Raw genomic sequence first — 22,419 nt, 5'->3', positions numbered from 1 at the left:
TCTATTATTGGCTCTATAATTTGAACAGTCTGAGTTTTGTCTCCTCTCTCCAAAGCCCCAGCCATTGCAAACCGAAGTTCAGGTCACCAGTTCTGGCAAATGTTTTCAAGGCAAATGCCACCTTCACTTTGTTTTTGATGTGATTATTTCATATTTACTTACAGTATTAGTGTTGAATTAAAAATATGTGTTCACACTTTCTCCTGTATTTCTGGTTGTTTTCAGTGAATCAAGGTAGCTAATCTGTCATACTGCTAAACAAAAAGAATTCTGCCACACTGCTAAAAAGCAGTGCCTATCCTTGACTATCTTTAGAAGTTTTATACAAAAGAGAAAGATTAGTAAAAGAAAATAATTTGGGTTTTGCAAACTTGAGAAATTTACTGAAGAGCTCAGGGAAAATGTATTCTAATGAGCTTTTTTCACTTAAAAAAGAGAATCCTGGGGCATGTGGGTGGCTCAGTTGATTAAGTGTCCGACTTCAGCTCAGGTCATGATCTCACAGCTTGTGGGTTTGAGCCCTGCATCAGGCTCTGTACTGACAGCTCAGTCTGGAGCCTGCTTTGGATTCTGTATCTCTGTCTCTCTCTGCCCCTTCCCTGCTCACACTCTGTCTCTCTCTTTTTCAAAAGTAAACATTGAAAAATTAAAAAAAAAATGCTGAGAAATACTGAACACCAAAAGAAATTGTCAAGGGATCTTGCTTTATCCTTTTGACTCTGACAGTGACATCAGATTGTCACTACCTACCCCCCCCCCCAACCTCAAAAGGGAGACTGCAAGAAACCACAAGGATAAAGCAGTCACTTTTTCCATAATTAGGGATGTTAAGGCTGTTGACTGTGGAAGGCTGAGATCAGCAGGATCCAAAGGACCGTATTCACGGTTGAAACAGCTTCACAATGCTTTTGGTATTGGTACTGGGAGGCTTGGATCATTTGGGGTCTGGGCCAGGATCAGTAAGAATATTCCAGGTGAATGGTCTTAGCTTACACAGCTAAGAGGGGCTTTTAGAACACCTGTTGAGAATTAGTCATTTAGGCTAGGACTGTGTCCAACCAGGTCACTCGACATGATGGTCACTCATGTCGAAAGCATCTAGTGTCATTATGAGTGACTTCACTGACTGATGGTAAGCACTATTCCGGGTTCCCATGTACATGTCAAAATAAATAACTCTGGTCATCTTAAGGGATGGAAGGCTGCAAAATTCCCCTATGTGTTCAGGAGGGGAATGTTCCACATATGCCTTGCCAGAGGGGAACATCTGTAAATGGTATGCTGTTAAGCTGTGAAGAATATGGCCTAAAATTGGGCCTCAAGACTACTTTGGATTCATACTGCAGTGTATTTTTCTTTGGACCTAAAATTCTTTACAACATTTCTATGAATTAAAAGTAAGTAGGAGTTATCATATCATCAATTTCTGCTATTACAGGTATTCTTCATGTTCCTGAAAATGTGGGGCTTTGTCAGTGGAGGAATTGGATAGAACTTTATTCTGCTCATTGAAAGACTATGTAATTTATTTATTCTGTTAATCTAATTAATAGCCCTAAAGCAAAATTGTCTTCATTTATAAAACTTTCTCACGGGCCGTATTTTATTTAAGGTAAACCAGGCTAAATGTCAACTGCCCGAAAATATTTTCAAAATAAACGAACTTACACAATGGCTTGATTTTTATGGGGATGCATATAGAAGGTCTTCTTGGAGAGTGAACAACTTGGTAAGTATGGCATGTTTCTTTTTTGCTTTTATTTTTATTTTTTTAAAGATTCAATTTTTTTAAAAGTGATCTAAAAAAAAAAAAAAATTTAAAAGTGATCTATACCTAGTGTGGGACTCGAACTCACAACCCTCAGATCGAGTCACAGGCTCCACTGACTGAGCCAGCCAGGTGCCACAAGTATGGCACGTTTAAAGGAGGAAAGTTGACCATCATTGAGTTAATATAGGTATTTGTGCTATAACATTGTGCATGAGTTTCCAAGTATCCTTGTATTCTGCAGAATTGCTCAGTAGGAATAACGGGACTTCTAGGAAAAGCAAGACAGACCCCTCAAAACCAATGCAGTTTTATAGAACCTTAATGGAAAAGTGGTTGCTACCTTAAATCATGTGGCGCAGCCACAGGCAGGCAGCTTGTGGAGAGTGCCAGAAGAGTATGAATTGCACAAGACAAAAGGGTGGGATTCTATCCACACTCCTAAATAGAGGACTGGTGATGTGGAGCTCACATAGATGCAAGTGGGGCTCTGCCTGTAGGTACAGGGCAGCATGCCTCATCAGGAGCCAGCAGGACAGGACTGCAGCCTTGTCGGTTGCTCCAGGTAGAAATACTCCTTTTTTATTTTCTTAAAATAAAGCTAATGAGCTGTTGCTGCCAGTTCAACAGCTGACCTGAGGTTTTCTCCTTCTGTCTGAAGGCTGTAATTGTGCTGCTAGCACAGACTGGCAGAAATCCTGTATGAGCTCCTCAGCTATCCACATTATATCATTCCCCTGTTTACTAAATGCATCTGAACTAATTTGCATTTCAGAAGTGCAGATTGTAGCAGAACATATTCTTTGGGAAAACATCTGGAGTTTATAATTAATTGCTAAATTAAATGAGTGCTGATAATACTAGGTTTATACACCTTTCATTGATATATACAAAACATTTTCATAGAATTTTATATATTTAAGTACTGCTGACCAGCAATTTGGATTGCTTTGGCTGTAAGAACTGAGACCACAAACTACCAGGGGTTTAAGGATGTGAGCTAAGGTATAAGATTTCTCTGTCCTTTGAGTTGTCAGAATTCTCGTCATTTCTATTTTTAGGACACTTCAGTAGACACTCCGTATCCTGTCATATTCAGTCATTTTCCGTTTATCTTTAATATTTTGTCGAAAATCAAACTACTATATGCAGATTCACTTTTAAAAATACAGGTATGTATGTCTTTGTTTTTGTCTTTATTAAATTAAATGATAAATGCCTTCATAAGTATACAGTATTTTAGGGGTTGATAAGGGAGCTACCCACTGGTAAGACCAATGGTTGTAACATTCATGGAGCTGAGACTAATAAAGATGGCAAGAAAGACGGTCATCATTTGGATTGGCTTGGCCTTGAGGCACATTAAGGCCTCAGTAGTGAAGGGTAGTGGATGGGCAGCTGATCTAATTTGTAGGGCTTTTACTTGAGGTTGGAGCCTCTCTACAGGTCTTCTGAATGGGACTTAGAGAGGCATAGCAGACTTGGGTTTGATTGGGATTAGCACCAGTATTTAAGGAGGCCCAGTCTAATAATAGTAATAGTAATAATAATAATAATAATAATAATAATAATAATAAAAACATAGCAGTGGGAATACAGGTGACAGGATTCTTGAAATGCAGACACACATAAATGGATGATACTCTGATGATACCATGATAAAGGTTTGTAAAAATATCCCCTTTTCAATGAACTATCATCAGGTGAGTTGGTTCTGTTTGTCAGCATATCTGGAAAAGTGGTTTTGAATTTAAAACTGGACAGTTGAACATGCCTAGGGAGAGGAGCCTGGGTGGTTCAGTCGGTTAAGTATCTGACTCTTGATATTAGCTCAGGTCATGATCTCACGGTTTGTGAGAAAGAACCCCTCATTGTGTTCTGTGCTGATAGCATGGAGTCTGCTTGGGATCCTCTCTCACCCTCTCTCTCTCTATCACTCCCCCACTTGTGTGCGCACTCTGTCTCAAAATAAATATTAAAATAAAAATTTTTAAATAGTAAAAATATTTTAAAAAAGAAAACGCTTAGGGAAGTTTAAGTGCCCAAGAGCCTTAGTTCTTATCACTTTTATATATGCATCCATGTATGTATATATATGAGTAATATTTAAATGTATGTCATAAAAGTAGATACTTCTACATAATGAAGTTAACCATTATAAAACAAAATAGGAAACTGATTTATGAGTATGACCATTAATGAACTATTTAACAGGAAAATGAAAGGAAAAAGATACAACAACTTTTTTTTTCATTTTTTCAACTCTTGTAGCTGTTCTCTCCTAATTTTTATTTATTTATTTATTTTTTTTAAAGTATTTTTTTTTTCAACGTTTATTTATTTTTTGGGGACAGAGAGAGACAGAGCATGAACGGGGGAGGGGCAGAGAGAGAGGGAGACACAGAATCAGAAACAGGCTCCAGGCTCTGAGCCATCAGCCCAGAGCCTGATGCGGGGCTCGAACTCACGGACCGCGAGATTGTGACCTGGCTGAAGTCGGACGCTTAACCGACTGCGCCACCCAGGCGCCCCTATTTTTATTTTTTTAAGAAAGAGTGAGAGTGTGAACAAGGGAGAGGGACAGAGGGAGAGAGAGAAAGAGAGAGAATATTAAGCAGACTCCATGCTCAGCACCAGTGTGGGGCTCCATCCCATGACCCTGGGATCAGGTTTGACCTGAGCCAAAATCAAGAGTTGAGCTCAACCAACTGAGCCACCTAGGGTGCCCCTCTCCTAATTTTAAACAGGCCTCCAGTAATAATTTTATGGAACTGATATTTGTTGTTTCGTCAAGAGCCTTAGACTTTAATGATCTCAAATTGCCATTTGGTCAGATAGTCTTTGTGTGTGTGTGTGTGTGTGTGTGTGTGTGTGTGTGTGTGTCTTGTCTCTCTTGCTGTCTCCTATATAACTTCTTAGATCATCTTTAAAATCTCTTGTTGGGTTTTCCTCTGAGATTAGGATGACTTCAGAGAGGTCTCTCATACCTGAACTTTTCCTGCAGCATGCTTGCTTGCTTTCTTTTTCTATTTTTTTTTTAAATCTTATTTTAGAGAGCGCACAAGCATGGGAGAGGGACAGAGGGAGAGCGAGAGAACCCTGAACAGCCTCCATGCTGAGCACATAGCCTGACACGGGGCTCAATCCCACAACCCTGGGATCATGACCTGAGCCGACATTAGTTGGGCATTCAATCGACTGAGACACCCTGGTGCCCCACCTGCTTTCTTTCTAAGCTACTGAGATTCTTTTCCAAGTGAGAATGTTCTGTTCAGCATACTGCTTTAGTATCTGCTAATTTTTCTCTTAGCCTAATCATGGTAATTAGCTTTGGTAACCTGAAGTATTAATAATTGTGTTTGCAGGATAAAGTGGACCAATAGAGCCCACAGTTGGTCACTTCCCTGCTGACCCTGGTTGGCTCCACAAAGCTTTTCATTCCTTTGGTGTTTCTTCTGCTTACTGAGTGTGAATACTGAATGTATAGCTTCTCTCCAGTGGCATATGTAAACAAAGCTCTTTTCATAAATGTTTGTGATGTGCACTCATGATAAATTGAACCAGTTTATTCCCGTTTGTAAATTCCTACTTAGAGCAAATGGTGAAATGAAGTGAAACATTGGTTTTCCTAGGAGAAAAAATTTAGAGCTTGTATGCGGCTGGCCGGAGTTGTGGAACACGGAAGGTCCGAATTATCTTTGTTGCCTACATTCAATCTGACAGTCAGAAGGAATCACTTGATTGAGGATGTTTTGAGTCACCTAAATCAGTTTGAGAATGAAGATCTGAGGAGGGAGTTAATGGTAAAGTATAATTCTCAATATTTTTGCTGCAGAGAGAAGGAAGATCTAAAAAGATGTAACCGTGGTTCTTCCAGAGAAGAAATTACTTTATTTTTATTTTTATTTAATAAACTCCTTTACAAAGGAGCTCCTAAAGGGCTTCCCTGACCAGAGGTCCTTGAATCTTCAGTCTCTCAGAGACGACAGCTGGAGTTAGAAGCTTATAGTTGGGAACTTGCTTTGTCAGACAAGACCAGGTTATTGAGCTTGTCCTGAACTTTGCCTTTGGGCCACTTCTTCTTTTTGGCCTTGCCCCATATTTGTTCACTGGGTCTTTGTCTTTTTTTGGCTGGCTTTCCAGCATCTTTCTTCTTGTTATCTTTGGGCAGCTGTGAGGAAAAGGGGGAATGCAGCCAGGTCACAAGGCAGCCCCACGCTCCCCCTGTCACTGCACTTCCCACCCCACCCCCCCAACCCCCCCGCCTCGCCTGAGAGGAACTGCTTCCACATATTTTCCACATAGATCGTTAAAAAAAATCTAAGACTCATTATGCGAATTTTACCTGTGCCAGCCAGCCAGTCCACAGAATTATTTAAGTTCCACTTTTATATTTCATCCATTTTATTTATTTGTTTTTTAAATATTTTTATTTATTTTTGAGACAGAGAGACAGAGCATGAGCAGGGGAGGGGCAGAAAGAGAGGGAGACACAGAATCTGAAGCAGGCTCTAGGCTCCAAGCTGTCAGCACAGAGCCCAACACGGGGCTTGAACCCACAGACCGTGAGATCATGACGTGAGCTGAAGTCAGACGCTAAACCGACTGAGCCACCCAGGCGCCCCATATTTCATACATTTAAAAAACTTAGGTAACATTTGATCAGCAGCGACCACTTTCCAGACTGTGTGAGGCATTTTGTATGTTATCCTATTTAATCTTTCCGAGAATCTTAAGGAGAAAACAGAGGCTTTGTGACATTAAGGAGCTTGTCCACAGGAGGGAGCAGAGGATTTGATACCTGGCCTTACACAGATTTTAAATAACTCACTGAGGTTTTAAAACTTGGATCTCTAGAAAATGGAAGAGACATTCATCCAAACAAACCAGTAAAAGCTGTGGGTGAAGTGCCAGTGGAATATCCTGACAGAAATGTTAAGCAGGCCTTCAGATAGGAGTGTGTGTCAGTCAGGAGAGAAGATAGGATGAGAGTGGATTTGAAGGTTAAATGCCTGTAAGTGATATGTGAAGTTTTAAAGAGAAATCAAACATCCAGGGAAAGAGCAAAAAGAACAGAAATAGCACAGAACCACAGGCATTTCTGGTGTTAAAGCAGCAGGAAAAAGAAGAGAGAAGTAAAAACCCAATTAATGCTTTTTAAGAGAAAGCAAGGGAGGAGAGGGTATGAAGAAAGAAGAGGTGATCAGTAGGGTAAAATGAGTTCATAAAATCAAGGAGAGGAGACATGAGAACAAGTCCCTGGAATTGGGGGTTCACAGGTTCCAGGTCCTCTTGGAGAGAGCATTTAAGCAGAGAAATAGGTTTGGAAGCTGGTGTACACAATTCTCCAGAATTTAGCAACCGTAGAAGCCAGGATTGTCTATATTGAAGACAAGGAATGTTGAGATTTTTCTTCTTCTTTTAAGAATAAGGGAGACCTTACCACATTTGTACACCAAAGTGAGGGATTCCAAGAAGGAAAGGCAGGAATGAGCGAGTAATCGGAGAAGTAAAGGAGGGTTATGACAGAATCATCCTAGGGAGGAATTGGTGTCAACAGGTGCCTTCTCAGGGAGTAAACAACCAAGCCAATAAATATCTTATGTGTGCTCTGGTTTTTCAGTTTTTTGAAAATTTTTTTATTTCTTTGTTTTTTTCATTATGCTCGAGATACTTTATTACATAATAATGATGCCCATTGAGGTGAGATTAGTAGCTAAAGAATGCTGGCTCTGAGACTTGACAGACCCAGGATTAAATGGAGGCTGCACCTCTTAGCCGTGTGTCACGTTGGGGAAGTTATTTAAATTCTTGAAGCTTTAACTCTCAACAATAGCCAAATTATGGAAAGAGCCTAAATGTCCATCAACTGATGAATGGATAAAGAAATTGTGGTTTATATACACAATGGAGTACTACATGGCAATGAGAAAGAACGAAATATGGCCCTTTGTAGCAACGTGGATGGAACTGGAGAGTGTGATGCTAAGTGAAATAAGCCATACAGAGAAAGGCAGATACCATATGGTTTCACTCTTATGTGGATCCTGAGAAACTTAACAGAAACCCATGGGGGAGGGGAAGGAAAAAAAAAAAAAGAGGTTAGAGTGGGAGAGAGCCAAAGCATAAGAGACTGTTAAAAACTGAGAACAAACTGAGGGTTGATGGGGGGTGGGAGGGAGGGGAGGGTGGGTGATGGGTATTGAGGAGGGCACCTTTTGGGATGAGCACTGGGTGTTGTATGGAAACCAATTTGACAATAAATTTCATATATTGAAAAAAAAAAGTACCAAGAGGAAAAATAAATAAATAAATAAATTCTTGAAGCTTTATCACCTCATAGAATTAATGGGAAGATTAAATATGGTAATACCATGTTGTTCACCAAATACTTGGGTCTACAGATCATGTTCACTGTAGCTTTTTTTTTTTAAGTTTTATAAAGCAGTCTCTGTACCCAATAAGAGGCTTAAACTCAGGACCCCAAGATCAAGAGTCACAATCTCTTCCAGCTGAACAGTCGGACACCCCTTACTGTAACTGTTATTAAATGAGCTTTAATACATAGCAATATAGAGCCCTGGAAGTGATGTGTTACTTGTTCTGTTTCCTCAGGTTTCATTTAGTGGAGAAATTGGGCTTGACTCTGGAGGAGTCAAGGTAGAATTTTTCCACTGTCTGTTTGAGGAGATGACCCGTCCAGAATATGGGATGTTCACATATCCTGAGGAGGCTTCCTACATGTGGTTTCCTGTCAGGGTAAGTCTTCTCTTTGCTTATGGTTATCATGAAAGCAAATGCATGTCACATACCATTGAAAATTAGGTTGTCTAGACTGTTTCATTTTAGGAGAGGAATTACTGGTACATAGAATTATGGAGATAATCTTCAATTTTAATAAGGTGATGATTTTCTTTAAAATAGAGTCTCTTTTTCGCTGGGTTCCTATTTCTGACTACATAGGAAAATTTAAGCAGTATTTGTTATTAACCATTTATAGAATGTATAGATAAAAAAGAACCCTTCCTTTCTCAGGCATTCTTTTTTTTTTTGTTCAGATCTATTTTTCCCAATGAATTTGAAGGCAATGGCTGTGAAAAGAAATTGAGAAAACTTCAGTTTGTATAATTCTATTTCTGTTCCTGTGGCAGAGATTGAAATTGACTTAATGACTATACATAAACTCTAAATATTCTTACGACAAGTTTTTTTATTTTAATTTGTGATTTGATTTTGTGAAAGGGTGAAAAGGTGTACCTAATATAAAAATTTTGTTTTACTTGTAAAAATTATAACACATTAGGTTTTTTGTTTTTTGTTTTTTTCTCTTTGCAGCCTAAATTTGAGAAGAAGAGATATTTCTTCTTTGGGGTTCTGTGTGGACTTTCTCTGTTCAATTTCAATGTTGCCAACATCCCTTTTCCACTGGCCCTGTTTAAGAAACTGTTGAACCAGGCGCCATCACTGGAAGACTTAAAAGAACTTAGCCCTGTTTTGGGAAAGTAAGTAAACATAGTTCTTTTTCTAGAACTCCATATAATATATATTCAGATATAGGCATACCTTTTACTATTTTGTTGTGCTTCACAGTTAGTAGCATTTTTTTACAAATTGAAGGTTTGTGGCAACCCATGTCAAGGCATTTTTCCAACAGCATTTGCTGACTTTGTGTCTCTGTGTCACATTTTGGTAATGTTCGTAGTATTTCAATATTTTCCATTATATTTGTTATGGTGATGTGTGATCAGTAACTAAAACTTGATGAGAACTCAGAGGATAGTTATACTTTTACCAATAAAGTATTTTTAAATTAAGGTATGCACATTGTTTTTTTAGATATAATGCTATTGAATACTTAATAGAATACAGTATATGTACAAACATAACTTTTATATGCACTGAGAAAACAAATAATCCTTTTGACTTACTCTGTTGGGATAACTGCTTTATTATGGTGGTCTTGAACCAAACTACAGTATCTCCAAGGTGTTCCTGTAAATATTTAAACACACACATCCTAATAGTATTTTCATGTTCAACATTGTAGGTACTTTTTTTTTTTTGAGACAGAGAGAGCAAGAGCAGGCAAGGGGCAGAGAGAAAGAGAGGGAGAGAGAACCCCAAGCAAGCTCCACACTGCATAGAGCCCAGTGTGGGCTCAGTCCCAGGACATTCCACTAGCTGAGCCACCCAGGCACCCCCATTGTAGATACTTTAAATCAATTTTAATTTTGGAAAGAATTGTTGGATAATAATTGAACTTTCTAAAATGAAGACAAGTTGATTTTCCTCCTCTCCTCAGTGCTTGCATTAATCTTTGCATTTTACTTGTGTAGAAACAGTCATGGACAGAGCATAAGTTATACCATGGTGCGAAATCTGCAAGTGATGTTTATTTTAAATCTCATTTCATATCATCACCTTTAAAGTGAAAACTTATTTCTAAGTTAAAAAGCCAAGCTACCACCTCACAAAAAAATACTGGTAAGAGAAAGGGGTAATAGCCCTGCTGTATAAAGTGTTCCTATACATCCATAAGAAAAATTGGCAAAGTATACAAGAAGACAACCCACACAAAAAAAATTTAGAATGGCTTAATCTCCCCAGTCATCCTAGAATACAGATTGAAATCAGAGGCTAATTTGTGCTTTAGACTGACAGATTGAAATACTGATGCTGTATAGTGTTTGTGAGGATTTGGGAAAAGGTTTGTTCTAATTTCAGGTATTAATAGCGGACATGTAAATTGGTGGTTCCTTTTCAGAGAACAGTATGGTAGTACTTAATCTGAATCAAAAATGTGTTTGCCTCTTTGACTTAGCAGTTGTACTTCTAGGCATTTTACTTTCAGAAATAATACAACCATGCAAGGATTTTTCCATACAAATGTGTATTGTATTACATAGTCCATAATGCGTGGAATACCTGAATGTTTTTCAGTAAAGGAATTCTGTATTTTTGACTTATTTATGCAATGGAATCCTATGTAGATTTTCAAAAGAATGAGAATAGTAGTATGGTCCTATCATTGTTAGTATCCCCATTTCACAGATGAGGAAACTGAAACAGACAGGTTAGGTAACTTGTCCCAGACTCCATAGTGACAAAACCATGAAATTGAACATAGTCTATCTCCAGCATCCAACTTTAAAAAAAAAATTTTTTTTTTAATATTTGTTATTTATTTTTGAGAGAGAGAGCACACGGTCACAAGCCAGGGAGGGGCACAGAGAGAGGGAGAGAAGAATCCCAAGCAGGCTCCATGCCATCAGAGCAGAGCCTGATGCAGGGCTCAAACTCATGGACTGTGAGATCATGACCTGAGCCAAAACGAAGAGTAGGACACTTAACCAATTGAGCCACTCAAGTGCTCCCGTCATCCAACTGTTAATCACTATACTAATTATACTATTGATAAGGAAAAAGTATCAAAAGTACAAGATTTGGAGAGGAGGAAATAAATGTATTATTTTTTCCTAGAACAATGAAAATGATGTAATAATACTAATGCCTAAGAAGACTTAATAAACTTAAAACACATCAACATTAGTACATGTAAAGATCATTATATCGGTATGCATGTTTTTCACACTTTTAGGTCTAAAGACTTAAAAAGTATTGAAGACCCCAAAGAGCTTATCCTTATGTTGTTTGTATTTGTCAGTATTTACAGTATTAGAAATTAAAGGTGATAAATGTTTTAAATAGAAGATACATAAACATTCATTCTATTAGCTATCACATAATATAGCCTCTGGAAAACTGCCTTCTATACTTAAGACAGAATGTGAAAAAAGTGAGTAATATTTTGGTATGATTATGAAAATAGTTTTGACCTCATAGGTCACTTGTGAAGTCCTTAGAGATTTCCAGAAGTTTCTGGTCTGGGTCACACATGGAAAGCCACTGATCTTGGTATTCAGTGAAACTCCAGTTTTAATCTCAGCAGGCTTTCCATGAAATTTCACAAACTGATTATAACATGTATATGGATGAGCAGAAGGCCAAGAACCGCTAGCAGAAAAAGGTGAATAGGGATAGGGAACTTGGCCTACCAGATATTAAGGATTTTTAGAAAGCTGTATTAGGACAGCACAGTAGGAGTGCAGGTCAGAAACTGACCCATGCACCTATGGAACTTGTTAGAGGTAGCATACCAGATTAATGGGAACAGGAGTATCGTCAGTTCAAGCATATGGGAAAAAATGAGAGCTGGTAACCTTATGCCATGTACAAAAATCAACTTCGTGTGGATGAAGGACTTAAATATTAAATGCAAACATGTTGAAAATATGGACAGATCTCTTTCTCACCATTGCAGTTTTAATTAAGACATAAAAATAAAAAGTACTAACATTAAAGGAAAGATTAATAGGTGTAACTTCAATAAGATGAAAGAATTTATCTGTTCTTCATGAGATCCCTTAACAAAAGGGGAAACGGCACCCTGCAAACTGGTATTTGTAACCCAGTTTGGGGGTGGTAGAAAAATGGGATAGGGGAGGTATCCCATATAAGTAGGTATAAGATATTAGCACTATTTTAGTTTTATTTTTGGAGGCAGCTTCCTTGGTATTCATAAACAGTGTACTGTAGAGGAGGCTTTCATCAGCATATCTTACCTACTACTGCTAGTCTCAGGGTTCATTGACAGTAATGTCTGAACTTTACATCCCTTATGCCTGCTACATTGGGTGCTTAGTAAATGTTAGTTGAATGAATAAATGAGTGAATGAGTAAATATGATGAGATATACAACTTTAAAAATATGTGTGAGGTACCATAGGACAAGAGAGGATGGAGACACAAAAAGACTGGCTGCTATCCATCCTAATATAACCTATATTCACACAGATGCCTTGAAACAGTTAAGGTGATCAAATTCATGTCTGTCTTAAGCTTGATGATATTGGGACAGTAGATGCAGAGAACATTCTGTGACCTTCTCATACCTCAGATTCCCTAAGTGATCCCTGATATTTAGAAAGAGGGTATTTATTCTGTAAGTGAAGTTCAGATTTTAAGTAAAGATAACACTGATTTGAATGAATTTGGGTATCAGTTACATACATGATCAGCTCTGGGGCACCTGGGTGGCTCAGTAGTTTGGGCGTCTGGCTCTTGATTTCAGCTGAAGTCATGATCTCATGGTGGATCCGATCCCCACATTGGGCTCTGTGCTGATGGTGGCGGAGCCTGCTTGAGATTTTCTGTCTCCCTCTTTCTCTGCCCCTTCCCTGCTCACATGTGCATGCTCTCTCTCAAAAATAAATAAACATTAAAAAAAAATAAAAATAGACTTTCCCTTAAAAAAATACATTATCAATCCTCTAAATAGAAACCTACAATCACTGGGTAAAGGAGGTAAGGATGGAAGGAAGAGAATTTACAGAATTGCAAATACTCATAAACTTCACACTTGTAGTTGGTGTCTGGCTATCAGTACACAGAGAAATGGGCAGTGTTAATTAACTAACTCCCTGACCTCCCACCTTCCGAATAGTCATGCACTTGACCTTTATTTTAGATGATCTATCTAGTGATTGATTATTGACTTTTAAATAACAAAATTATTTGTTCTTTAGGAGTTTGCAAACACTTCTGGATGATGAAGGTGATGACTTTGGAGAAGTATTTTATATATATTTTAATGTGAGTAAACTGTAAGAATTGGCTTCATTTAATCTGATTACCCTTTTACATATTTATCTAGGCATGTCACTCTTTAACAAAATAACAGACTTCTGAATTAGTGCAGAAGGGTTTTTTTTCCTCATTTTTTATGACCTGGGCATATCAGTTAGATTTTACTATGTAACAAACAACAGCTAAATTTAGTGGCTTAAAACAAACAATTCATTGAATTTCTGGAGTGAATTGACTGCTGAGCTGGATGGTTCACACTGGCCTTGGCTTGAATACCTAGTTGTTGGCTGGTTTGTGGGGTATGGGCTGGAACAGCTTTTCTGTTCTAGGGGTTTCTTATTCCCCAGTAGGCTGGTTGAGGTATCCTTACAGAATTGTCTCAGGATTACAAAGAGGTGCAAGCCTCAACATACAAGCTTCTTTTTAAGCTTTTACTTCTGTCAGATCCCATTGGCCAGAGTACCTCACATGGCCACACCCAGCTTCAAGAGCTGAAGATAAAAACTTCTCTTGATCGAGGTGGGCAGGGAGTATTGCAAAGTCACACTGCAAAGAGGCTTGAGTACCAGGCTGGGAAGAATTTGTGGCCATGTTTGCAAATCTACCACGTAGATCTCTACTACATAAAATGATTACTGAGATACGGCAATTTGCCAGTTTTTTTTCAGTATGATAAGCTAAAATAGATGATTCTATAAAAATTTGTTTTTCATTCTTCATGATAAAGATAATTTTTCATGTATTCATACCTTGCTAGTTTTTATGACTAAAATACATAGTTTTACAAGATATTAAGGAAAAGAGGTATGTTTCAAAGTATTTTTATTGATAATAGATTGTTTAGGATTCTTTTGGAGATATCTGAGTTTATTTGTGATTACAGGTGCACTGGGACAAAAATGATGTAGACTTAATTCCTAATGGAAGATGCATAATTGTTGACCAGACTAACAAGTAGGTACAGAGAAGTGAAATACTTGTTTTGTTTATATAATTTTCCATTCCAAATTTATCATTTTTTAATAAGGCAGAGAGTTGGTGTGTGTTGTGTGTATGTGTGTGTCTCCTGGAGTTTATATTCTGGTAAGGAATGAAATGGCTTTCTCAGAGAGGCCTTCCCTTATCTTTTGTCTCTACTTTTTCTTTTCGTATCACTATTACCTACCTTTTGGGTTTATTTGTTTACTATCTGTATTTCCCCCACTACCATGAGCTCCATGAAGGTAGGCACTAGTCATGTTCATCCTTGTATATCTGGTACCTAGAGTGGTCTACAGTGGTGCCTGGTCTGGAGCAGTACTTAGTATCTGTTAATATTATTAGATATTACGGTGGTATCTTGAGTTTTCAACACCTCATAGGATGCTATTTTAAAGCCACAGTTTGGGATTATAGAATGTTCCGTTGATAGTTGGTCAGAGAGGCAGAGGGATACCGCCAAGTGAGCATTATGGTGTAAGCCAACTAGTTTTCTTTAATCTTTTTTTTTACAGAGTACAAGTGGGAGAGGGGCAGAGAGAGAGAGAAAGGGATACACAGAATCGGAAGCAGGATCCAGGCTCTGAGCTGTCAGCACAGAGCCTGACGTGGGACTCAAACCCACGAACTATGTAATCATGATGGGAGCCAAAGTCGGATGCTTATCCAACTGAGCCACCCAGGCACCCCTAGTTTTCTTTAATCTTTTAATCTTTATCTTTAAAAGAGAACTTTGTATTAAAGTAGAACATACAGAAAAGTACGTAAGTATACAGATCAAGAAATAGAAGATTTCCAGTTCTATAATATATTTTATGAGTACTCTCAATTTATCCGTGGTATTATTGATAGACATAAGAAAGTTCTCTGCCTCTTAACTACTTTTTGCCTGATCCCTTTGCCTGTGTTAGCAAATGGCCAAAAGGGAAAAATGTGGGACTCAGTTCAGAGGGCTTTCCTTCTGTCTTCATGAAGAGGCCTCTTGAGTCTTGACTCACATTTGGAAGCCTGGAGCTAGATGCGTTTTTGTGTATTATCTGGATTTTTCTAGTTCTTCTCACTGGGAGTAATTTGCTATAAGCTACCCCATTGAAGCTAGAAGCAGAAATCCCCCTCTTTATTTGTATTTAACCACAAATACTAATAGTAGTTACTCACTAGCATAAATTCAGACAGCACAGAAGACCATAAAATAAAATAGGAAATTTCCCCCATCTTCTAAGCCCATTCCCCTAAAGCATTAGCAGGTTGGGTGTTATTCTTCCATACTTTTTCTGTTCTAATCTGTGTCATTTCTCTGAACTGTGTGACCTTGAGCAAATATGTACCTTCAGTGTGTGAGTATTTTTACTAAAATGTCCTAACAATCTGCTCTGAGAGTGTTTGAAGATTAAATTAGATAATATATGAAAAATAGCTATATGTACATGGTAAGCACTGTATTGTTAGGGTTTCTTCCCACTTTCCCCGCCCCCCACCACTTTTGTTCAGGGTATTGCTGTAAGCTGAAATCATTTTTTTGTTTTATTAAAGGAGAGACTATGTTTCCAAGTGTGTCAATTACATCTTCAACATCTCTGTGAAGGCAGTTTATGAAGAATTCCAAAGAGGATTTTACAAAGTGTGTGAGAAGGATATCATTGAATTTTTCCATCCGGAAGAACTGAAGGATGTGATAGTTGGGAATACAGATTATGACTGGGAAACATTTGAAAAGGTAGATCATAAAGGCCTAGAAGTTTGAATTTAAATTTCTTTTTCCTATTTCCTGAGTACTCTTTTTTTGCACTTTTTTTTTCTCTAGAATGCACAATATGAAGAAGGATACGACAATTCACATCCTACCATAGTGATGTTTTGGAAGGCTTTACACAAATTGACTTTGGAGGAAAAGAAAAAATTCCTCGGTAGGTATTACATCAGGAGTAGATCTATATCTTATGTCTTTTCTTTGGGCTAAGCAAACCTTGTTTGTCATAGGCACCATTTGCAACAAATCCTAGTATAAGAGCCATTCCTAGTCCAGTTGGATGTTCTCTAGGCCAGGCTGTCCTGACATCAAAAAAATAAATGTTAATATGGGACTTTTTCCCTGTGATTTCAACCCTGCCTATTGCTTTCAAATGTTTCTTCAGTTCTCCATCCAAGTTAGATATTTCTTCTGCTTTCTGTACTTGTGACTCAGTTATTCAGGCTTTGTGGGATTAACCAAGTTTTACGATGTCATTGTCTCCAAGCCTTTTTACCTCACCTTCCACATTTTGATCTCAGTTTCATGCTTATTCGGTTGTTTTTCTACAACTTTGCTTAATGACTTTTTCCCTCTAATTTTCTTACAAAATTTCCATACTTGTTTTTGAGAAACATTTATCTTTTTGTTCTTATTTTTATAGATAACATGTATGTTGGAAGGCACTCAGACTTCTCCAGAAACCCAGCCTAACTTTCCAATCTTACCTCTTACAAGAAGTTTTTGTTCCAGCCAAACAGTTCCATGGTCTCTACATTCTTAAGCTCCCTTTGTACTCTCCCTCCTCCAGGTTTTCTCTGAAGCTCCTTGCCCTGCCTTGAACCTTCACCCACCTCCTGGTTGCTGCTATAAGCCTTCCCCTCCTTAAAGGTCCATCTCAATTCCGAGCTCTCTGAAGTCTCCCCAGTCATCCCAGCCTGATTGTCTTGTCTGTCCCTGCTTGAACCACACACAGCAGTTTCCCTCAGGAAACATTTTATTCCATGGCACCTTGTTTGGCTGTCTTCCACCCTTTTAGTTTTCTTTTGCTATTTGTCTTTTTCTGCATAAGAATATTATATTTCCAGCCAGACTATTGAGCGCCTGAAGACAGTTGCTGATGCAGAACTCTGCACATGGGCCCTTAGTAAATGTTTTTCAATAAATAGATATATTTTTTCTCCCCATAAACCTTGGTCTCTGGAAAGCAGATCACTCAATATTATTCTTTTTTCTAGTGTTTCTTACAGGAACTGACAGAATTCAAGTAAAAGGTTTAAAGAACATGAAAATAACATTTTGCTGTCCTGAAAATGTGAATGAAAAAGATCCCATAAGAGCACAGACATGTATTAGTGTCCTCTACCTTCCTAAATACTCTACGATGGAAAGAGTAGAAGAAGCGCTTCAAGTTGCTATCAACAACAGCAGAGGATTTGGCTGATCCTACCTCACCTTGTTTACCCCTTCAGGGAAATATTTTCAAAAATAAAATTAAGAACTCAAATTAACGTAAAAGCCCTGTTGAGTATTCATTGTGTTTAGCCGCTCTTTTAGAATTATGGTTCTGCATGTGAGACATATTAATAATGATATAGGTGAGGCTGTTGCAACAAGGTGACCCTAAAACACAGTGCATTAAAGAAGACAGAATTTTGTTTTTCTCTCCCGTCTTGGCTGAAGTGGTGCTTCTCCTACTCCCACTGTTCTAATAAAAGATACAAATGACTTTCTTGTTGAAAATGTCAACAAAATTGCCCATTTCTGTCCTAAATCTTCTATATTGCATTTGAAACCATTGACTACTTTCTCCTCAAAACTGTCATGAACTGCTAGACTGTGACTCTTTTTCTTGGCTGCTTTTCATTCCTTCTACATGCATTTATTACACTCCCCTGACCTCCAGTGCTCGTGCAAGCCCATGTCGTCACTGCACACACTCCCATACACTCCACAGCTTTGGTTACGTCTTGTGTGTTGATGGTGCCCACATCTCTCTCTGACCTACAGGAACTGGTGGATTCCAGCACTACAGCCATTTTTCTGTCTGTGTCTCCCTGCATGTCCCTTGGCTCCTTAACTTCATGTTTAAGAAGAAAATGATCATTTTTCCTGTGTTGCACAGCTTAGAGTGGTACCTCCAGTATTGCCCGGCAGAAGCCTTCAGTCCTCCTCCTTCCTCTTCACAACACACATTCAGTAACCAGTCAGGTCTTGACAATTTTAGTTCTTGTGTCTAGATCAACAGTGCCCCAAAGAACTTTCTGTGAGGCTGGGAAACCACACCCCCAATCTGTGCTATTTAATAAGGTAAATGTATGCCATAAAGTTTAGTCTTCAAAGAATTTTGAAGAGAGAAAACTTTAATTGGCAGTGGTGGGAAGAACACTTGAGCTGTGCTGTCCAATACATGGCTATTTAATTAAAATTAATTTCAAGTGATGGGTATCTACATGGGATTGGTGGCTACCGTATTAGTGCAAATATGAGCACTTGGCGCTGACAGGCCCATAACCTTCCAACTCCCTGTAATTGTGCTTTCTTTCTTTTTCTGGGAAGAAGAGCCAGAGTGTGATAGAACTGTACAAATCAAAATGATTTGAAAATCTGACAGTAAAGTCAAATTTCATTAACTTTGTTACTATATAGCTCCCAAGTCCTTCCTGACCTGCCTGGCTCCCACCCCAGCCTTGGCTCCCACCATTGGCCTTGGCTCCTATCATCGCCCTGCATACATAGTATACTTCATTCCAGTTATTTGTAACTTCAGTTTGCTGAGAAGGCCAGTCTCTCCTGTTTTTATTCAAGCATTTTCTTCTGCCTGGAAACTTCTCATCCCACCCCCATCCCCCACTCTTCCTCACCTCCTCTCCTCCAACTCTGGGTTCTTCCCACTTGTTTCTCAGGATTCACTTACTTTATTATGGCTACCTAGTAGATGCCACGCTAATAAATGTAGAATATGGCTTCCTAGCTCAGCATTTCACAAGTGCAATCCTCTTTCTAGGTGCAATACTCATTCTGGTTCCTTCCCAGTGCTTAGTTGCCATTGGTCCCCCATATGAGTTAGCTGAAAATGCCATCTAGTGGCATATGCAGATCGTAATTGCCTGCAAATGGAGCATTTTACTAAGGGGGGAAACTGGCAAAAGGAGACAGGCTTGTCTCCCCACAACTACACACAGTAGTGAGAATCTTGCCACAGTGTTTGAGTGTGCTAGGTAATTTCATATTTTCTACCTCCCTTAAAACAACCACCAAGTCTGGAAGTAGATCTCTTTTTCATCTTACAGATCTGGAGTCAAGTTCAGGGAGGCTTCACTGTGCGGGATTGGAAGAAAATGAAGAGGCAGAGTAGGTCATGGCAAATCTTTTTGTTCTCTCAGAGTGGAAAACTCACACTTAGGAAGCTGATGGGAAGGATCTTATTCACAAGATGGGTAAAGATGGTCCTTGCCAGTGATGCAGATGACACCAAGGAAGATAATCTTGTTAAGGGGCTCCAAGGAGGTGAGATCCCCTGTCATTGTGAAGTCAACGAATTACTGAGGAGTGAGGAAGAGTCCCAGTTGGTGAAAGAATAAGAGTATTTCTTGTAGTGGTCTTAAGAGTTGGAGGTGGTGGGGTCAACACCACATGGCATGAGCTATGTTATGGGAAGCTAGTGAACAAGAGTCGCCATAACAGATAGGAAGCCAGGATGATTTGCTAGAGAGGAACACTAAAAAGTGTTGGAGATTGCCTAAGGAAGGGTATCTGAGAGGGTCACTAGAAGTAGCACAACACCGTGGACAAAATTTAGAAGGCTTCAGACCTACCTTCCACTTTTGGCCATGCCTCTACCAGCATTTCACCTCCAGCAAGTGACTTGGAACTGCTAGCCTTATGCTGGACATATACATATTACTTTTTTTTTTTAATTTGGTAAAGCTTTGTTGATATTTAATGAACATAGCATTTAGTTCAGCTGTGTGTACAACTGAATGGATTTAGTATATTCATGGAATTGTCCAACCATTGCCACAATCAACTTTGGAGAATTTTCATCTTCCCAAAGAGAAACTCCATACCCAAGAACCATAACTTCACAATGTCCCCAGCCATATGCAACCACTAATCTACTTTGTTTCTTTTTTTTTTTTTTTAATTTTTTTTAAGTTTGTTTTTGAGAGACAGAGAGAGAGAGACAGAGCATGAGTGGAAGAGGAGCAGAGAGAGAGAGGGAGACACAGAATCCGAAGCAGGCTCCAGGCTCTGAGCTGTCAGCACAGAGCCTGACGCGGGGCTCGAACTCATGAACCTTGAGATCATGACCTGAGCCGAAGTCAGACGCTTAACCAACTGAGCTGCTCAGGCACCCCCTACTTTCTGTTTCTATAGATTTGTCTATTATGGACATTTCATATAAATGAAATCAAACAGTATATGGTTTATTAATAACTGGCTTCTTTCACTTAGCATGTTTTCACAGTTCATGTTGCATGTAGCATGTATTTGTACTTCATTCCTATTTATTGCCAAATGAATACTTGATTGTACCGTATTTTATTTATCCATTCATCAATCGATGGACCTTTGTGTTGTTTTCCACTTTTTGGTTATTATGAATGATGCTATGAACATTTGTGCTAAAGTTTGTGTGGCCATGTTTTCCTTTCCTTTGAGTAGACAGACACCTAGGAGTGGAACTGCTGGGTTGTGTGGTAACTGTGTTTAATTTTCTGAGGGACTGTCAACTGTTTTCCAGAGAAGCTGCATCATTTTATATTCTCACCTGCAGTGTTTGAGGGCCTGAGAAATACTTAAAATCTGCAGCAGATGTTTTTGTTTTTGTTTCCTATGGTATTTTTTTTTATTGAGATGTAATTGACATGTATGCAGATCTGTTGGTAAGAGTGCTAGTGAAATACAAAAACATTACAGGTAGGTAGCTCTTCCTTTTTTCTCCCTTTTTGGACTATTGTCATGCATAGTAGGTCTGCATGTTACAAACAACAATACTTGGTTATAATTATTACTTTACATAATTTAATGCCTCTTAAAAGGAACAGAGAAGAAAGAACAAGGATATATTTGTAGAATTAAGTATATTAACCTTTTTTATTTTCTCTGGTTCTTTTCATTAGTTCCTGTGAATTCAAGTTACCATCTGGTGTCATTTCTGTACTCCAGTTCAGCTTTGTTCCCAGCTACTTCCTTTGTGCTAATAGCAAATATGACAGACCCCAAAATACAATTTATACAATTTATACATATTGTTTTCTATAATTGCTCTGCAAATCAGTTAAGCAGAAAGAGGAAATCTGCATTACACTGTCTTTTATAGTTACATAATTACCTTTACTCAGCTGATGGCCTGCACCTCCTGGGAAGATGCCTTAACACTCAACCAGGAGTTTTGGGGGGAAGAGAGGTTCCTATCTTGGTGGAGCCCTCCTGGAGTGGCCATCACTCTGAGCTGAGAGGAGGAAGATGTGGGTGGTGGTTCAAATGCCACAAACTTCAATGTGCTGGCAGCAGTTAATGAGATTTTCTTGTATGTTTCCTCATTAGGCTGAATGCCCTTGGGACAATTTCCAGAGACTTTGCCTGGTTGTGTTGTTCACCAGTTAGGGTTGTTTCACAAAGGGCTTTCATGTGTAAAGTTTGGTTTGTTCCTAGCAAATTTTATGAAAGCAGGGGAAGGATTTCTAGCCCTACAGATGAAGTTCAGAGACAAGTAACTTGCCTAAAATTATACAGCTTGTCAGAACCATGTTTTCAGTCTTTCAGGAAGTGCATGCATATTCTGTGCTAAGCATTAAATTAAAAATGTTGAACAGTTACTGTCTAGACAGGAGACACAAAACAGGCAATTACAAGTTCAAGTGCTAAAATAGAGATAAAATATATGGTGCTTTAGGAAACAAGAAAGGCAAAGGCTTGAGTAAGAATTTGAATCCAAGCATTTTGATTCCTAATTGTATTTTTCTTACAAATAGAAAGGATTTTGTTTTATTTTAAAATAGATACTGTGTAGTGTGATTAAGAAGACAGAAGAAGGAGGGAGGGAGGAAGGGAAAGAAAAAAAGGCAGACTGAAGCCACAGTGGCAGAGGGTTCAACTTTGGTTCAGTTATTGCTGTTACCTTGGGCAAATCACGTCAATTTCTCTGCTTCAGTTTCCACATCTGTAGAATGGTGCCAGTATTACTCACCTTACCTCCTAGATTATAAAAGATTATATATACTTAGAGCTGTACCTAGGGTATAGTTTGTACAAGTGGTTGCCAAAGAAATTCTATTAGCCAAAGAATGGA

The 22,419-nt window shown here is 38.6% G+C and overlaps 1 protein-coding gene and 1 long non-coding RNA gene across 4 annotated transcripts in view; one reads left to right on the top strand and one right to left on the bottom strand.

The window, feature by feature from the left end:
• HERC5 (HECT and RLD domain containing E3 ubiquitin protein ligase 5) overlaps positions 1–17,632 on the top strand; it is a 46,746-nt gene extending 29,114 nt beyond the window's left edge. For 2 of the 3 annotated variants that reach the window (XM_047855512.1, XM_047855513.1), the window contains exons 14-23: positions 1,613–1,729; positions 2,830–2,940; positions 5,401–5,571; positions 8,384–8,527; positions 9,104–9,270; positions 13,354–13,420; positions 14,298–14,368; positions 15,926–16,109; positions 16,197–16,299; positions 17,360–17,632. In XM_047855512.1, coding sequence (XP_047711468.1) covers positions 1,613–1,729; positions 2,830–2,940; positions 5,401–5,571; positions 8,384–8,527; positions 9,104–9,270; positions 13,354–13,420; positions 14,298–14,368; positions 15,926–16,109; positions 16,197–16,299; positions 17,360–17,565 — 1,341 coding nt within the window. In that variant the 3' untranslated portion in view covers positions 17,566–17,632. Of the gene's footprint in view, positions 1–1,612; positions 1,730–2,829; positions 2,941–5,400; positions 5,572–8,383; positions 8,528–9,103; positions 9,271–10,104; positions 12,812–13,353; positions 13,421–14,297; positions 14,369–15,925; positions 16,110–16,196; positions 16,300–17,359 lie in introns of those variants that run through there. The other variant, XM_047855515.1, reaches the window with a different exon arrangement.
• LOC125163573 (uncharacterized) lies at positions 5,736–21,446 on the bottom strand. The gene is made up of 3 exons (XR_007151504.1): positions 21,434–21,446; positions 11,781–11,782; positions 5,736–5,929 (listed from the first exon to the last, which is right to left on the bottom strand). It is a non-coding gene; the product is annotated as an uncharacterized LOC125163573 (long non-coding RNA).
• Positions 21,447–22,419: the final 973 nt, after the last annotated feature.

The sequence above is a fragment of the Prionailurus viverrinus genome, chromosome B1, assembly GCF_022837055.1.
Source record: "Prionailurus viverrinus isolate Anna chromosome B1, UM_Priviv_1.0, whole genome shotgun sequence".
Lineage (NCBI taxonomy): Eukaryota > Metazoa > Chordata > Mammalia > Carnivora > Felidae > Prionailurus > Prionailurus viverrinus.
This window is presented reverse-complemented; position numbering and strand designations above follow the sequence as displayed.